General features: G+C 36.5%; 1 protein-coding gene across 5 annotated transcripts in view; it reads right to left on the minus strand.

The window, feature by feature from the left end:
* LOC149557892 (zinc ion binding protein) overlaps positions 1-14,957 on the minus strand; it is a 188,915-nt gene that overhangs the window by 150,349 nt on the left and 23,609 nt on the right. For all 5 annotated transcript variants that reach the window (XM_089832348.1, XM_089832350.1, XM_089832349.1 and 2 more), the window contains exon 4: positions 3,487-3,561. In XM_089832348.1, the coding sequence (XP_089688474.1) occupies positions 3,487-3,561 (75 nt within the window). The remainder of the gene's footprint in view (positions 1-3,486; positions 3,562-14,957) is intronic.

Below are 14,957 nucleotides of genomic sequence, written 5' to 3' on the forward strand. Positions count from 1 at the left end.
CGGAGGTGTGTGTCCATCGGATTCCACTCATACCTGGAGCAAGGCCAGTACGGAAACGACCCTATAGAATGAATAGAAATTATGTCGAGCGGGTAGGAGAAGAAATCACAAAGATGTTGGACGCAGGGATAATATTTAAAGTTCAGACAAGCGAATGGGTTTCTCCTATTGTGATATCACTCAAGAAGGATGGTACTCAGATTCGAATGTGTAGACTTCAGAAGCCTAAATGTTGTAACCATAAAGGACCCATTTCCCATTCCGTTTACCAATACGCCTACAGGTGTCATGGTATGAATGGTATGTTCTATATTTCAATTATGTATATCATTTTGATTACTCTGTATATTTGTAAGAAAGGGTGATATTCCTATTTACACTAGAGGCATCAACCCCTTGCTCCTTATCATATTTTTATAGCTCTACCTACAACTTCTTCTCATAAACAATGGATCAAGCTTAGCCTCCTTCTGTTGCCAAGCATTTAGCTAGATTCCATACACAAGTTCATGTAATAACCCCTATTGACATGTAAACATATATAATTGACTCTTTATTTTTATCGCCTGTGATAATAATAATAATATTACAAATAAATATTAAGAAGACATAATAAAAATAATAATTCTAACATATCTAACAAATATAAAATAATATTATTATTCATTAAATGATTGAGAAAGTGAGTTAACCACTAAATGTAATCATAAATGAATAGAATATAATAAATCAAAAATATATTTATGAGGTGGTAGGGTCAACATATATTAAAGGTTGAACACAAATACAAAAGGGGGACACACACACCTACGAAGGAAGAGCACAGATTCTCTGGCACATTATAGCATCACATTATAAAGGGAGCAATATCATCGGAGGTGATTGGACAACAGGCCCACACAATACACTGCGAGAGATCACGTGGAATTCCCGTCAGATGAATAAAGTATAGCATGTATCGACAAGACACCTAGTTAAGACAAGCATCCCGATTGGAAGGGAATATTCAAGCAACATTCATTTGAGGACACGTCATAGAGGAAAAGGAGAGGACTACACGATATCTAGTGGGAAGGACATCATCAACATAACGACGTGGCAGCGACTGCACCCCAATCACCGAATGAACGTTCAAATACAAACTTATAACGCAAGGTTGACGTAGGACACCATGGACAGGACAGGTAATTATTAAGGTCACAAGCCTACATACAGCACAATTTAATAAGGGTCACAAGCATAGGCATCAAACCAATAAAATAGGAAGATGCGCCACGTAACCGATAAGAGTCAAGGGTACATAAGGTGATATATGCCACACTTTATTTTGTTGTTATTATGGTGCAAGTAAACTAATGTTTTCTTATATTATGGTTATTTTAATATGTCAAATATATGATGGAATATATATATATATATATATATATTGTGCCATAATATACAAGGGTATTGGCAAGTTACTTTAGGAATGATATATGGAAATATAATTATTAAGTCTAAATATTGTCTTAAGGAAATGATTAGGAGAATAATAGTGCCAGAATAGGGACATCACACATCTCTATATAAATGACTTCATGCTAATATAGATTTTGGGGGATCCTCTCTATATAAATGGGTAGGTTGGAATTCACAAAAAATATCATAGTCCCAGTGCATGAGATGTGTCCTCTCGTATAAATGGCTTATGGTGCCAGTGCGAGAAGTAACTATATCCCGTGTATATTATAGTGTTAATGCAGGAAGTGAGATCCTCATATAAATCACTATCGTGCTAGTGCAAGAGATGAGTAACCCTGTATAAAGGGCTAGATAAGAATGAGGTAATGGCCAGAACTATGGCTAGAATTATATATTTAAACTTGTTAATATTCAAATCTAACATTTATTTTTCCATGTAATAATGTCCCAATCTAACCCTATTAGTGGGGACATTACATAATACATATTGAAGGCACAAGAAAAGAGTGGTGATAAATCTCAATTCCACTTGAATAAGAAAAGTTTCAGATCTCAGGACTATCATAAGCCCAGAAACTGATCAGTATGTGGCTTACACTATTTTGCAAAAGATTGGACAAAATAATTTCAGAACAGGTCTTCCTTCTTACCTTCACATAAAATTTTGTGTATGTAAACCAAATTTGGTTAAATAAGCCTTCTATATTTGGAGAATGAAATTTCTCACCCTAAGGCTAAAAATCTAGATTAAATCTCCTTCAAATGAGGATAATCTTCTTGACGTTTGTATACAGACTACTAGTCATGGATCCATTAGCATAAGGAAATCTTGCTAGAGTTGTCGCAATCAGAAATCAAATGTTCAATCATATAGCCTTAATTGGCATTTCTTTTCAGAGAAGGACAAAAGTAATAAGACGTTCAATCATGTTGCATTTTATGTTATTGTTGATTCAATTTATTTTGTACATAACTGTATATTGATATTCCTCTTGGAGCTTACTTTTGTGTGTCTTCTCTTAGTACTTTGTTCTGCCCAGAACTTCCTTCTATCATTAATTGAAAATAACATATGTACAGAATGCACAGTTGCAGAAATCTCTTTGTGCCTGCCTCTGTCATTGTTGTAACTGTGATCCTACCATGATTCTCAACGGATTTCATCACAAGTTGATATAGACAAGAAGGCCTTGACGGATGACTGGCATCTTTTGACCTTGAACAGGCATAAGAAGACCTTTCTTGTATTATGATATAGCCCTGCAGTCCTACAAATCTTTAAATGAAACCTCGTATATCTGTCTATAGAACTTTGTCAAACTTTTGAGCACATGCATGATACTTGTCATGTCTTCCAAGCCAAACAAGTAGGCTTTTATCTAAATGGACATATCTTACAAGAAAATAATGTTTCTAGAAACACAATTTTCATTTCTGGCCTGCACACTATTAAAAATACGAACTCGAATTAATTGAGAATCAATTCAATCTTATTTCATAATTCATTTATTTGTTCAAATAGCATATATGAAACATATTTATATAAGTAATATAGATTTCATATACATATGATTCCTTGCATTAAATTTACTTAAGGTAAACAAAAGAAAATGAAGCCTTATAAACTAAAGATTATTAGAATTACATGGTGCAATAAAGAATAAAGTCAATTGAGGCAAGTGCCTACAACACAACGGTAAATTGTGAGCCTCTTATTTGAGAGGTCTTAGGTTCGAGTCTACCCAAGCTTAATAAATAATAATTAATCACAACACAATAATTAATCTTGGCTTCGGCCTCTTACCCATCAAAAAAAAAAGAATAAAATCAATAGAATTAAAATTTAAAAATAATCATCACAAACAATGTCTTGTCATGGCCTTCATCTCTAAATTATATTGTTATATGCTTTTGGCTGCAACAATTTCTTTATGATGATTTGTTTCAACTATAAAAATGTTCATTAAAGAAGATATAAAGGCACCATTAGTCATAGGGATGAAAGGCCAAAATTAGAGCTCATACTTCAGTATATACTCTGCGATAGAATTCTGCTGATGGCAGAGAGAATTTATTTTTAACATCTCCAGCTATGTGCTCCTGCAATAATAAAGACCAATGTCAATCTTAGGACATGATTTATCCACGAGATGAGTTTTTAAATGTCAAAAAGATGAATTGAGAGTGCAGTTTAAATGTGAAAGAAGCTTCCATTTGAATTAAGTTAAAGCATCAATGCATAAAAGGTCTTAAGATATTATATAGCAACCATATGACACAATATTTCCATATTACAGAAGGATAAACTGCTTTTCAGATTCCATAAGTCCCAGTGTCTACAAGCTTAAACAACTATACCCTTCAGAGATACAAAAGGAAATAGGTATTATATTTAGTTTTATTCGGTAGATTAAGTAATAGGCACCCAAGGACCCAAGGTAGTGCAATAGTCACTTCCTATGTGGATGGTCCTTGGGAAACCACCGAGGTAGAGATCATTGCTTTAAGCCTTAAACCACTAATGGAAGCTTTCCAAGAGGATGATGGAGGACATCTTACAATCCTTAACATTAGGAGATGTGGCTCATTTATGCCTCTAGATCCCACCTGCACCACTCAATATTCAAAGGCTATTTTTCCTTTCTCCGTTGATTTTTTCAACAGTTCGCCTACTCCTTAGCTTCCCTTCAGCCAAAGGCTCTCCTATCTTCCATAAATTACCATACAACCCAACCATCAACAAAACTTCTATTCCAAATAAACAAGTAATGCAGAACAAGAAATTTGAGTCGATTGTCAAAGTAAAAGACAAGGAGCATATAAGGCTTATATTAAATAAATGCACCTAAAGGTACATGCAGAAATATAGTAGGCACTCAAATATTTAGGTCAATCCACACAACCCTGCACAAAATACTTAAAATCTTGAAAGCAAACAAAGACAACAATGATCACATCTGTTGTTGTTTTTGAACCAGAATAGTATAAATGATATCTGCAGAAACTCGGAAAAGTATAACAGATGACACAAATATTTATCCTGGGAAAAACCTCCTGCTCGAGGGAAACACCCAGCCACACCAGAAAAATATCACTTTGTTGAAATAATAACTGAGTGAAAATTTAGAAAGCCTTCAAGTCTAAAATATAAAGAAACGCTCCCAGCATTATAATATAGAATAGGAATTACAGATAAAATCAGCATGATCAAATCCCACTGAGCATATATATGATAAACACTAATAGTCACCTGCTGTACCTTCTGGATCTCCGAATCTCAAAGATACTAAAGACACAATAATTGATTTATTTTAGATACAATGATCACAGATGCTATGTAGTCATATCCACAGTAGAACTTTGCATAATCGTACAAAACTTGAAAACACACAATATATGTTCTGCTACAGCAATAATAGACTATACAGAAGATTCAAAAATTTCTACTACACAAGATCTCTATGCCAATCACATATAAAACTGCTATTCATAAAGAGTTGAAGCTCTATATGTTGGAATCCGATAACTCTCACCCATATGTCTCTGCAATTCACTAGCAATTAAAATGACAATACAAAAGAATTAATTATACACGAAAGCTGAAGGTGAATAGACATAGTGCCACAAATGATATCTTCTTCATAACCATGACTTTTTCAAAACATTCACCGACAACTTCTATAAAATATCCACCAAAATGGTGAGAGATTGCCAGCAGAGACAAGTTACTATGAATCGCTTACCAGGATGCTAAGTAAGATAAAAATCAGGTACCATTAAAGAAGTACACACATTATATGAACGGTGCCAGAAATAACCAAAACGGCACATACACATTACAGACTATATGACAACACACCAATAAAGTTCTAGACAGCATACAGAAGAACTCTTCGACACATCTGTAAAATATATAATATGAAGAATACTTCCGACAAGACGATCAGATAAGCTTGGTACGACCCACGCCACCACAGGGAACAGGAAAATATGAGCGAATGCAATGATTGAAGAACAAATAAATGGTACGGGTATGATCAGAAGATCTCTATCGCTGCTAGTGCTACCACATTCAACAACATCAACTAAATCAGACCAATCCAATTTAAACTTCATGTTTTTTAAATAGAAGATATTTAACAAAGAAATATTGCAGGACAGATCAGATACAAATTTGAAATCTTAGTTCAGTCTCCTACCATAATATTAAGATTCTGTTTAGTGTATTTAGTAAACATTAGCATTAGTTTCATTAGATTCAAAACAGTATATAGCAGATAATCATTAACAACATTGAAAATATCTAGCTTTATGAAAATGGTTTTTATAATCAACTTATCAGAGATTACCTCTGAGGGATAATCAACTACATAGATTCTGTGACGATACAATTAACAGAAGATTCCTTAACATATATATCCAATTTCACACCATTACAAGCAAGAAATGACTAAAGAACAATCATTTTCAATGCCCACATATTCACATAATTATCTCCAGTCACACAATTTAATTCCTTAGCTGGTACACTAAAGGTGACATTCCTCATATCCTTCAAAACAGCGCACTAAATAGACCCAATGTGATATTAGAGTAGAAACTTAAGTGTGTACTTGTGATTGCATCTTTTTTTACTTGTATTTGGCATATCTTAGAGATAGAGCAAGAAGTGGCTTCTTTCATGTGGAGTATTGTTTGGTGTTACCTAACCTCAAATATTATTCTATTTTGACATTAATTAGATATTTCAAGTTACAACATCTTGGCTTAATTAGATATTTCAAGTTACATTGTGATATACCTTAGTCATTGTAATCATATATACTTTGAGTTTTCATAATTTAATTTTGGTTTTCAAAGTTCTTTTATCACTCCTAAGTTGGTATACTAATTTCTATATTAAGTCCAATTCACTAGCTTTCACCAATCATGCATGATAACAAAATTTTCTTCTTTCTTTACATGTCACATAGCTGATCCTCTTGAAATGTCCCCTTTCTAGAACTTATAGCATTATGATGTCATAATCCTATTCACCCCTTGGTCCCATAAGCTAACCAAGACATTTCAGGCGCTTAAGGGCCATTTAACCTAGGCAATTTCAATTGCAGATCATTATGCAGCATTTAGAGGTAGTTTCAAACAAAATTATTATTGAGATTATCAAACTCCAAAAATCAGAGTGAAACAAATTAGTTTATCAAAGAGGTGATCTATTACAGTGGTATCAAAGCATGCATGCCAAAATTATTATTGAGATTATCAAACTCCAAAAATCAGAGTGAAACAAATTAGTTTATCAAAGAGGTGATCTATTACAGTGGTATCAAAGCATGCATGCCAATTATTTGACATAATTCCTGAGTGATCTAGAAGAAGGGAAAGGGCAAAATGTTAGTGGTAAACAAGGGTAGCCATTATAGTGGTATCAGAGCAGGTGTATCCTACCATCTTCAAGGGGTAATCAGAAGGATAAAGTCTGCAAAAATGAAGAAAGGAGATAAGACACAATGAAGGATGTACTAGCTACTTCAGAAGGTGATAAGAAGTTAAGCAAAAAGCTATATATATCAAGACAAAAGTTGGGACACTTATCCCTATCGAAAGATGATCTTCTCAGCTCAGGAAGTGGCAGCCTGTTTGCAACAGGTGAAATAGTCCCCCTCTCAGCTGATCCAAATAGCAATAGCTCTGACTGTGAACTCTTTGGGGGAGCATAGATTAATGAGACATGCAGATAAGGAGGTAAGACAAGTTATTTATAGTTGCCTAAGTGATATTATTAGAATTACAGCTCCTAAAATTCCTCAAAAAGAAGATCTAATAAAAGAGGCTTTTGAAGTAATCACTGAAAGTTTTGGAGGGTTAGGAGAAATTAGTAGATCTTCTTTCAGTAAAAGGGATATGAATTTGCAATTACTGATCTATGAGAGAAAAAAAATTCAGGAAGTGAGTGTAAGTCAGTTTTCTTGCTGCTGAAAATTATGAAGAGATGTATGTGATTACAATAGGAGATATGCTGAAAACTATTCTATATCTCATGCTAAGTATGCTTAATGACACAAGAGATTCAACAACATACATGGGCAACATGCTTGCACATAATAGCAGAGTTTCCGTTTAGTTACTAGTATTATACTACAGTGGCGCAGGGTCAACATGGTGGTTACTTTTTGAGGTTTATTTGAGAACCCTGAGATCACTTGGGTTTGCAGTTCATAGTGAAGGATAAAGAATCCAACTTCAGCTTACTGGGGTTTGCTCTCATGCTGTTCTTGTTTGGTTTTCTTGGAGAGCGGTTTCCTGAGGAGTTGACAAAGATGGTGCTATAGACTGTTGGCTTGGGACCATGGGATCATACTCAGTTTCACTTTGGTTCAACATAGTGACCTTGGGGCAACTTTGGAATTGCTTAAGGACAAGCAATTTTAGGAAGGACGTACTGTAATGACACCTTTCTAGCACTTATGGCATGGTGACATCGTAGCCTATCTCCCCCTTAGTCAGGACATTTAAGGGACTTAGAAGCTATTTGGCCTAGGCAATTTTAGTTGCAGATCATTCTAAAGTGTCTAGAGGCAATTCCGGGCTTTTTTCTATCCATGGTAAGTCATTTTGGACATGATTGGGACCTCTAGTGATAGTGACATTTTGACGGCAAGTGTTTAATATCGACAGAGGATTTTTTATCATTGATCTGATTTATACTACATTAATAAATTTAGTTCATAATGTTAAATTTAAATATTTAACTTTATTAATGTTAAGTCTATAGTTGTGGGAAATAGAGATATAAAATGTTTGAGAACTTAAGATTAAAGGAAAATGTATCATGGAAAAATAGGAATCGCAATAAAGGTGGGGGGTGGAGGGGGGAAAGGGGGGAAGCAATCACGATAAAATAGGGGGAAAGCAATCGCAGAAAATAGGAATTGCAAGAAAATAGCGGAAAAGAAAAACCCAAAAAAATAAGGAAAAGACAAAAAGAGACTTTGTTTATCCCACATCAAAAAGGTGAGTGATGAGCTCTTACGAGAGCATTATAAAAGAGATTGAAGAGCTCTCCTTCAGCATGCTTGGTTTATGTTTGGTTCATTATTTTCTTTTGGAGAATTTGGGTTTTGGCTTTCAACAAGCTTAAGGACTAAAACCCTCAAGCTTGGAGGCAATGGACGGAAACCCATTGCCACTTGGAGATATTATCCAAGTATCACACTTGTGTTTCAAATAATTGGAAATGAAGGTACTACTATTGTAAATCTGGAGGTTTGAGTTTGGTGCTTGCACAAAGGTATAATCTGAAAGCATAGTCTAGTTGTTTTCTTCCATTTAAAAGTATTCAAAAGGTTTGATTTGAGTGGGTAACTGGTGCCAAAATGAAGAACTAGAAGTATACTGTTGCTTCTGTGCATCATTTCCATTGCTGGCTGCAACTTGCTATATAGCTGTGCATTTTATGCTGACCATACCACATGGAGTGCATCGTACATGTTTGAGAAGGGCACAAAATTGACTACATCTGTGTGGTTATATCTTGTAAGAGGTCAATTTGAGTATCCCAGAGGTTTCTCAGGTCTGCTAAGAAGGCAGCAATCTATTCTCGCCATTAACATCTATTAGCTGTCTACTTTGGAGCTGAAAGTGTAATGTATGTTGTCGGTAAATTCTATATTGTAGCCGACGGATAGAATTGTATCCAAAAAGGCACATGACGGTTGAGTCAACCCTTCAGGAAAGTATATGTACACCGTCCGGAAGGGACTTTGGATCATCATTATAATTGGATTGTAAGCATTGAGTGCATATTGCATATATGAATAAAGTATCTATTCTATGATATATCTTACTATACTACATGCATTAAGTATCATTTACCCTTTACGGTAAACATTTTACCTGCAGACACTTACGCAAGAAGCAATTTCAGATGAAGAGCCTTTGTAGGCACAAGTGGAGGAGCCGCACAGGATGAGGGACTACAGCATAGTGTTGTTGAGCGGATGGCGGAAGCAATAGAGAGGGCTATGGGTGTGCAGTAGGAACATCCAGGAGTGCTGGAAGTAGTGATAAGAGAGACATTCTTCACTGATATAGCAGCTCTAGCCTCGGGCTCGCCAGGTGGTGGCTTCTGTAGAGATTCAGGCTTTAGACTCGATAGTGAAGGAGTTGGAGGGAGTAGTATCCTTCATGAGATTAAGATGATTGGTTGCCTTTACAGTCTGTTTCGAGGAACGGGGATGGCCGAATGTGGAGGCTGCAAAGATGTGACAGGATTGGGCCACAATGAGAGGTCCTGGTATGGAGAGTTGAGTAGAGGCTTTGACTCACGAGATAGTAGAGATATATAGGGAGGCATATTACACCCTTCAGAGGAGTTAAGCTGATCAGCTATCAACTGAGAGGGCTCAGGAGGAGTCAGCTGCCAAGCTAGCCACAGAGAGGGCAGCCTGGGAATCCGATAGGGCAGCCTTGTTAGCTAGACAAAGTCAACTACAGAATTTGGTAGCAGAGAAGGAGAGAGTAGTAGATGAGAAGGAAAAAGAGCTGGGAGAGATTGATGGGATGATGCAATCAACATTAGAGCTTCAAATGGAGGCGGAAGTGGAATTGAAAGTTCGGAAGGAGCAAGTCTATAAGCTACGGGCAAAGTTGAACGAGGTGAGGGTGGGAATGGCCACTACGCCAGAGACACATCCCTCTGCTTAGTATCTATACATTTAGTTGTTTATTTTTTAGTTTTTTTGTATTGTCATCCGGAGACGACTTTACTTTTTGGGGGGGATGATGTTGTCGGTAAATTCTATATTGCAGCCGACAAGTAGAATTGTATCCGAAAGGGCGCGTGATGGTTGAGTCACCCCTTTGGGAAAGTATATGTACACCGTCCAGAAGGGACTTTGGATCATTATTATAATCGGATTGTAAGCATTGAGTGCATATTGCATATATGAATAAAGTATCTGTTCAGTGTTATATCTTACTATACTACATGCATTAAGTATCCTTTTGCCCTGTACAGCAAACAATGTCAAGGGGCTCAGAGGAGTTACTACTGCTGCAAATGCATGTAGAGATCAACATTGCAAATTGGTGAAGCGATTAGGATTATGTGAAAGCATTGTGATATCATTGAATACTAAAGTTATAAATTGTTCTTTTGTTCATGATGTTTACAGAATTAACATTGTTCAGAAATAGTAAAAATATCAGTGTAACGGGACTCGCCGAGTCAGCCTCGAACTCGCCGAGTCAAAGGCAGAGTCCACCTTTCCGAGGCAGACTGCCTCTTGACTCAGACTCTGCCGAGTCGTGTCCAAGTCCAGTCTAACTCGGCGAGTCCATGGACTCGCTTGACTCGGTGAGTCCCGATGCCAGGACTCTCGCCGGCGGGTAACAAGTAAAAAGGCAAAAAAAACATAAAATGCTTTGTTTAATTGGATTTTTTTGGTTTGTATAACATGTTATTGACCCAAAAAAGTCATTCCACCATTTGCTTGTGCTCACAAGAGAGAGGAAAGAGTTAGAGAAGAATATTGGGGTTTTGAGAGAGAAATCAACAAATCGGTTTGCTCTCCCGTATTGATTGCTAATGGTTTGTGCATCTTTCTAGCTTGCATTAAAGCATTGAGAAGAGCTTGAGGGAGCATTTGGAGGAGGTTTCTACAAACTTGCATTTCCATTGTGCAAATTTGAAGAGGTAAGCTACAAGTTGTTGTTGCATTTCTTTGTGTTGTTTTATACTATGTTTTAAACTTTTACATTCATATTTTTTAAGTATTTTCACTTCTCATTTTGTTTAAATTTGTTTGGTCTCTACTCTCTACTACTAGTCTACTATTTTTTTACTTCTCATTTTGTTTACATTCATATTGCAGCAGGCTGACAGCAAACAGTAACTTATTGAAATTTGATATAATGTCTCAACAACAAGGTGAGGGAAGTGGAAAGAGGCCTTCATTTAACCCTAATGCAGACCCGAGTGCAATAGCAAGGGATAGGGCTTGGAAACATGCCATCCCGGGGAACAAAAAGGGAGTTGTTACATGTTGGCATTGTGGTGTGGTATATAATGGGGGAGGAATAAATAGATTGAAGTATCACCTAGCAAATATACCTAGATGTGATGCTAAAAAATGCAAAAATGTACCTCAAGATGTTATGCGAGACATGCAAACTCTTCTAGAGGAAAAAATGGAGCAAAAAGAATTGAAAAAGAAGCAACATGAAGAAATGGCACAACTAGTCAGAGCCCAACAAGGGTCTTTTAGTTTCCGCTCTCCATTATCCCCTACTCCACCTACGGATACCACTGCTTCTACGAGTGTGACCATTGGGCCTCGCATTCGTAAGCAAAAATCGACACTTGATTCCATGTTTGCTCCACGCACGGCTCCAGGTTCACAACCATCGCTTGAGGGCATGGGTTGGAACAAGGATAAACATGATTATGCAAAATTGGCACATGGGGACTTCTTCATCTACAACAACATTTCATTCAATGCAGCAAGGTAATTATTTATGTAAATTTAAATTTAAGTCTTCTCTTGCTTTCAAAGTTACAAGTTTCAACTTTCAACTTTCAATAATATGTTTATTTTGTTTATTTTAATTTGTATTTTATTTTCAAATTTATTTATAATATACTAATTTGTTTAACTTTCAATATTATTCTATTTTTTTTAGGTCCCCTTATTGGCAAATTGGAATCGATGCTGTTGTTGTTTGTGGTCCGGGGTTCAAAGCCCCTAGTGCTGAAGAGCTAGGAGGCCCTATTTTGAACCAAAGGGTGGCTGATGTACAACTTGAAATCACGGAGCAGCGTGAGGTGTGGAAGAAGAAAAGTTGCACCATCATGACTGATGGTTGGACTGATAGAAGGAGTAGAACACTCCTCAACTTTCTTGTCTCCTCATCAAGTAAACTGTAATTGTACTTAGAGTCTTAGACATTAAAAATTTAGAAGTAGAACTTGTACTTAAGTGATTAAGTTTATAAATTATGATTCATCATTAATCATTATACTAATTTGTTTCTTTTTCTTTAGGTGCCACGGCTTTTTTGAAATCCATTGATGCCTCGGGAAAAACAAAGAATGTTGAATATCTTTGTGGGATAATGGATGAAGTGATAAAGGATGTAGGTGAGGAGAATGTGGTGCAAATAGTTACTGATAATACAGCAAATTATGTTGCTGCAGGAAAGCTTCTTATAGAGAGACACCCTTACCTATTTTGGACCCCTTGTGCCGCTCATTGCATCGACCTCATGTTAGAGGATCTTGGTAAACTCCCTTGGATCAAAATAGTTATAGAGCGAGGAAGGAGTGTATGCAAATTCATATATAATCATACATGGGTCCTCAACCTCATGAGGAAACACAATGAGCAAAAGGAGTTGTCTCGTCCAAGGGTCACTAGATTTGCAACCAACTTCCTCACATTGAAATCCTTGCTTGATTCAAAGGGAGGTTTAAGACGTATGTTTGTTAGTGAGGAGTGGCTTGCATCCTCATATGCAAAGACCACTGCAGGGATTGCTGCAACTGATCATATTTTTGACGAGCCCTCTTTTTGGACACCTATTGCTGATAAAATGACCGTAATTTTCTTTTTTGTCCTCATTTCAACTTTATTTTGTTTATGAAATTATGTTATAAATTATTGTTCATTTTTTAAAGAAAAAACTTAAAGCTGATTATTTCTTTTCCAACTTTCATAATGATTGCAGTTTGTAAAGCCGCTTATTGTTCTCCTAAGAACAGTTGATGGAGAGAAGCCCTCAATGGGCTACATTTATGAGGGCATGGATAGGGTGAAAGAGGCCATTTGCACTTTTTTTGCAGGGAATCGAGATAGGTATGGGCCTATATGGGATGTCATTGATAGACGATGGCACAATCTACTTCACAGGCCTATACATGCAGTGGCCTACTTCCTTAATCCAACATACCAGTTCAGCCCACATTTCAAGGCTGATGATGAGGTGTGGAGTGGCCTCTACGATGTTATGGAGAGAATGTCACCTAATTCAGCAGTTAGCACAGATATAGTCCGTGAGATTGAGCTATTTAAGAAAGCTCAAGAGGACTTATTTGCACGAGAGTTGTGCAAAAATAATAGGACAGCATTGATGCCTGGTAAACACTAAAAATCTTTGATTCCACATCCTAATTTCTAATAGTAATTCTATTACCATCTTAATTTGATAAATTCAAAGTTATTGATATGATTGAAAAATTTCTTGTTTTAGATGCATGGTGGGAGATGTTTGGCACAAAGGTGCCAAATTTACAGAGGATTGCAATTCGCATCTTGAGCCAGCCATCTAGTGCATCAGGATGCAAACGTAATTGGAGTCTTTTTTAGCACATACACTCAAAGAAGCGCAATAGGTTGGCAGTGCAAAAATTAAATGATCTTGTCTTTGTTCACTACAACCTTCGCCTTCGCCATAGACAGATCCTTGGCACCGATACAAGCCCAATTGTATTAGAGAATGTTGATCCTCATGCAGAGTGGAACACAAAGGTGGATGATCCTGTCTTCAGTGATGAAGATGTGGAGTGGGTAGATCAGGTGGATCGAGAGGCTAAGGCAGTAGCGATGGCAGTTGAGGAGGCTAGAGCACGAGGAGACAGAGTGGACCCTGAGGCTAGGAGTGATGGATCCCAAGCTGATGACGAAGATTATGTGCGTGAGGAGGATGATGAGGATGAGGATGAGGAGGTTCAGGGTCAGCCTCAGATACAAGCAAAGAGGATGGCTCTAGAGTCTTCCATGACTTATCTTAGGTGCACTTGTAGGAGGACATAGAGGATGGCTCTAGTTGTTATTTTGATATATGTTTTGAACCTTTGAATTTGATACCATGGATTTTGTAATCCATGAATGTTGTAGACATTTGAGTCTTTGATATTGGAGTGACACTATGTTTATTACTTTATAACTTTATATTGTGGTTATTCAGTTTTTTTTTCCTTCAAAAATTCGCTTTTATACTTATGTGATCTATGCAAAATTGTGTGTGTATTAAGTAGGTTCTATTTATATCAATTATTGTGTATTTGATGTTAATTGACTAAAAGATACAAGAAACAATCTTAAAATCCTTAAAAATCTTTGGATTTCATGAGTTTTTCAATTTTCCGAGTCCAAGTCCGAGTCGAATTTTGACCTTTCCGAGTCAAAGGCGAGTCCGAGTCCCGTAACAGTGAAAAATATACAAGTATGATTTATCAGAATTGCTGTAGTTGATGTATTAAATTGCAATTTAGATGTTTCTACATTATTGTCCATTCCATATCTATTTCAAACCATTGCAAACTCCAAAAATCAGAATGAAAAAAATTAGTTTACCAAAAGGGGCTGTCTATCACAGTGGTACCAGAGCATGTATGCCAACTGTTTGACATAATTACTAAGTAATCAAGAAAGAAGGGAAAGTGCAAAAAGTTAGCGGCAAACAAGGGCAACCATTACACCAATTTTTTGAGTGTT

This window comes from Cupressus sempervirens, chromosome 5 (assembly GCF_028749045.1).
Source record: "Cupressus sempervirens isolate cs-2001-9-10 chromosome 5, ASM2874904v1, whole genome shotgun sequence".
In the NCBI taxonomy this organism is placed as follows: Eukaryota; Viridiplantae; Streptophyta; class Pinopsida; order Cupressales; family Cupressaceae; genus Cupressus; species Cupressus sempervirens.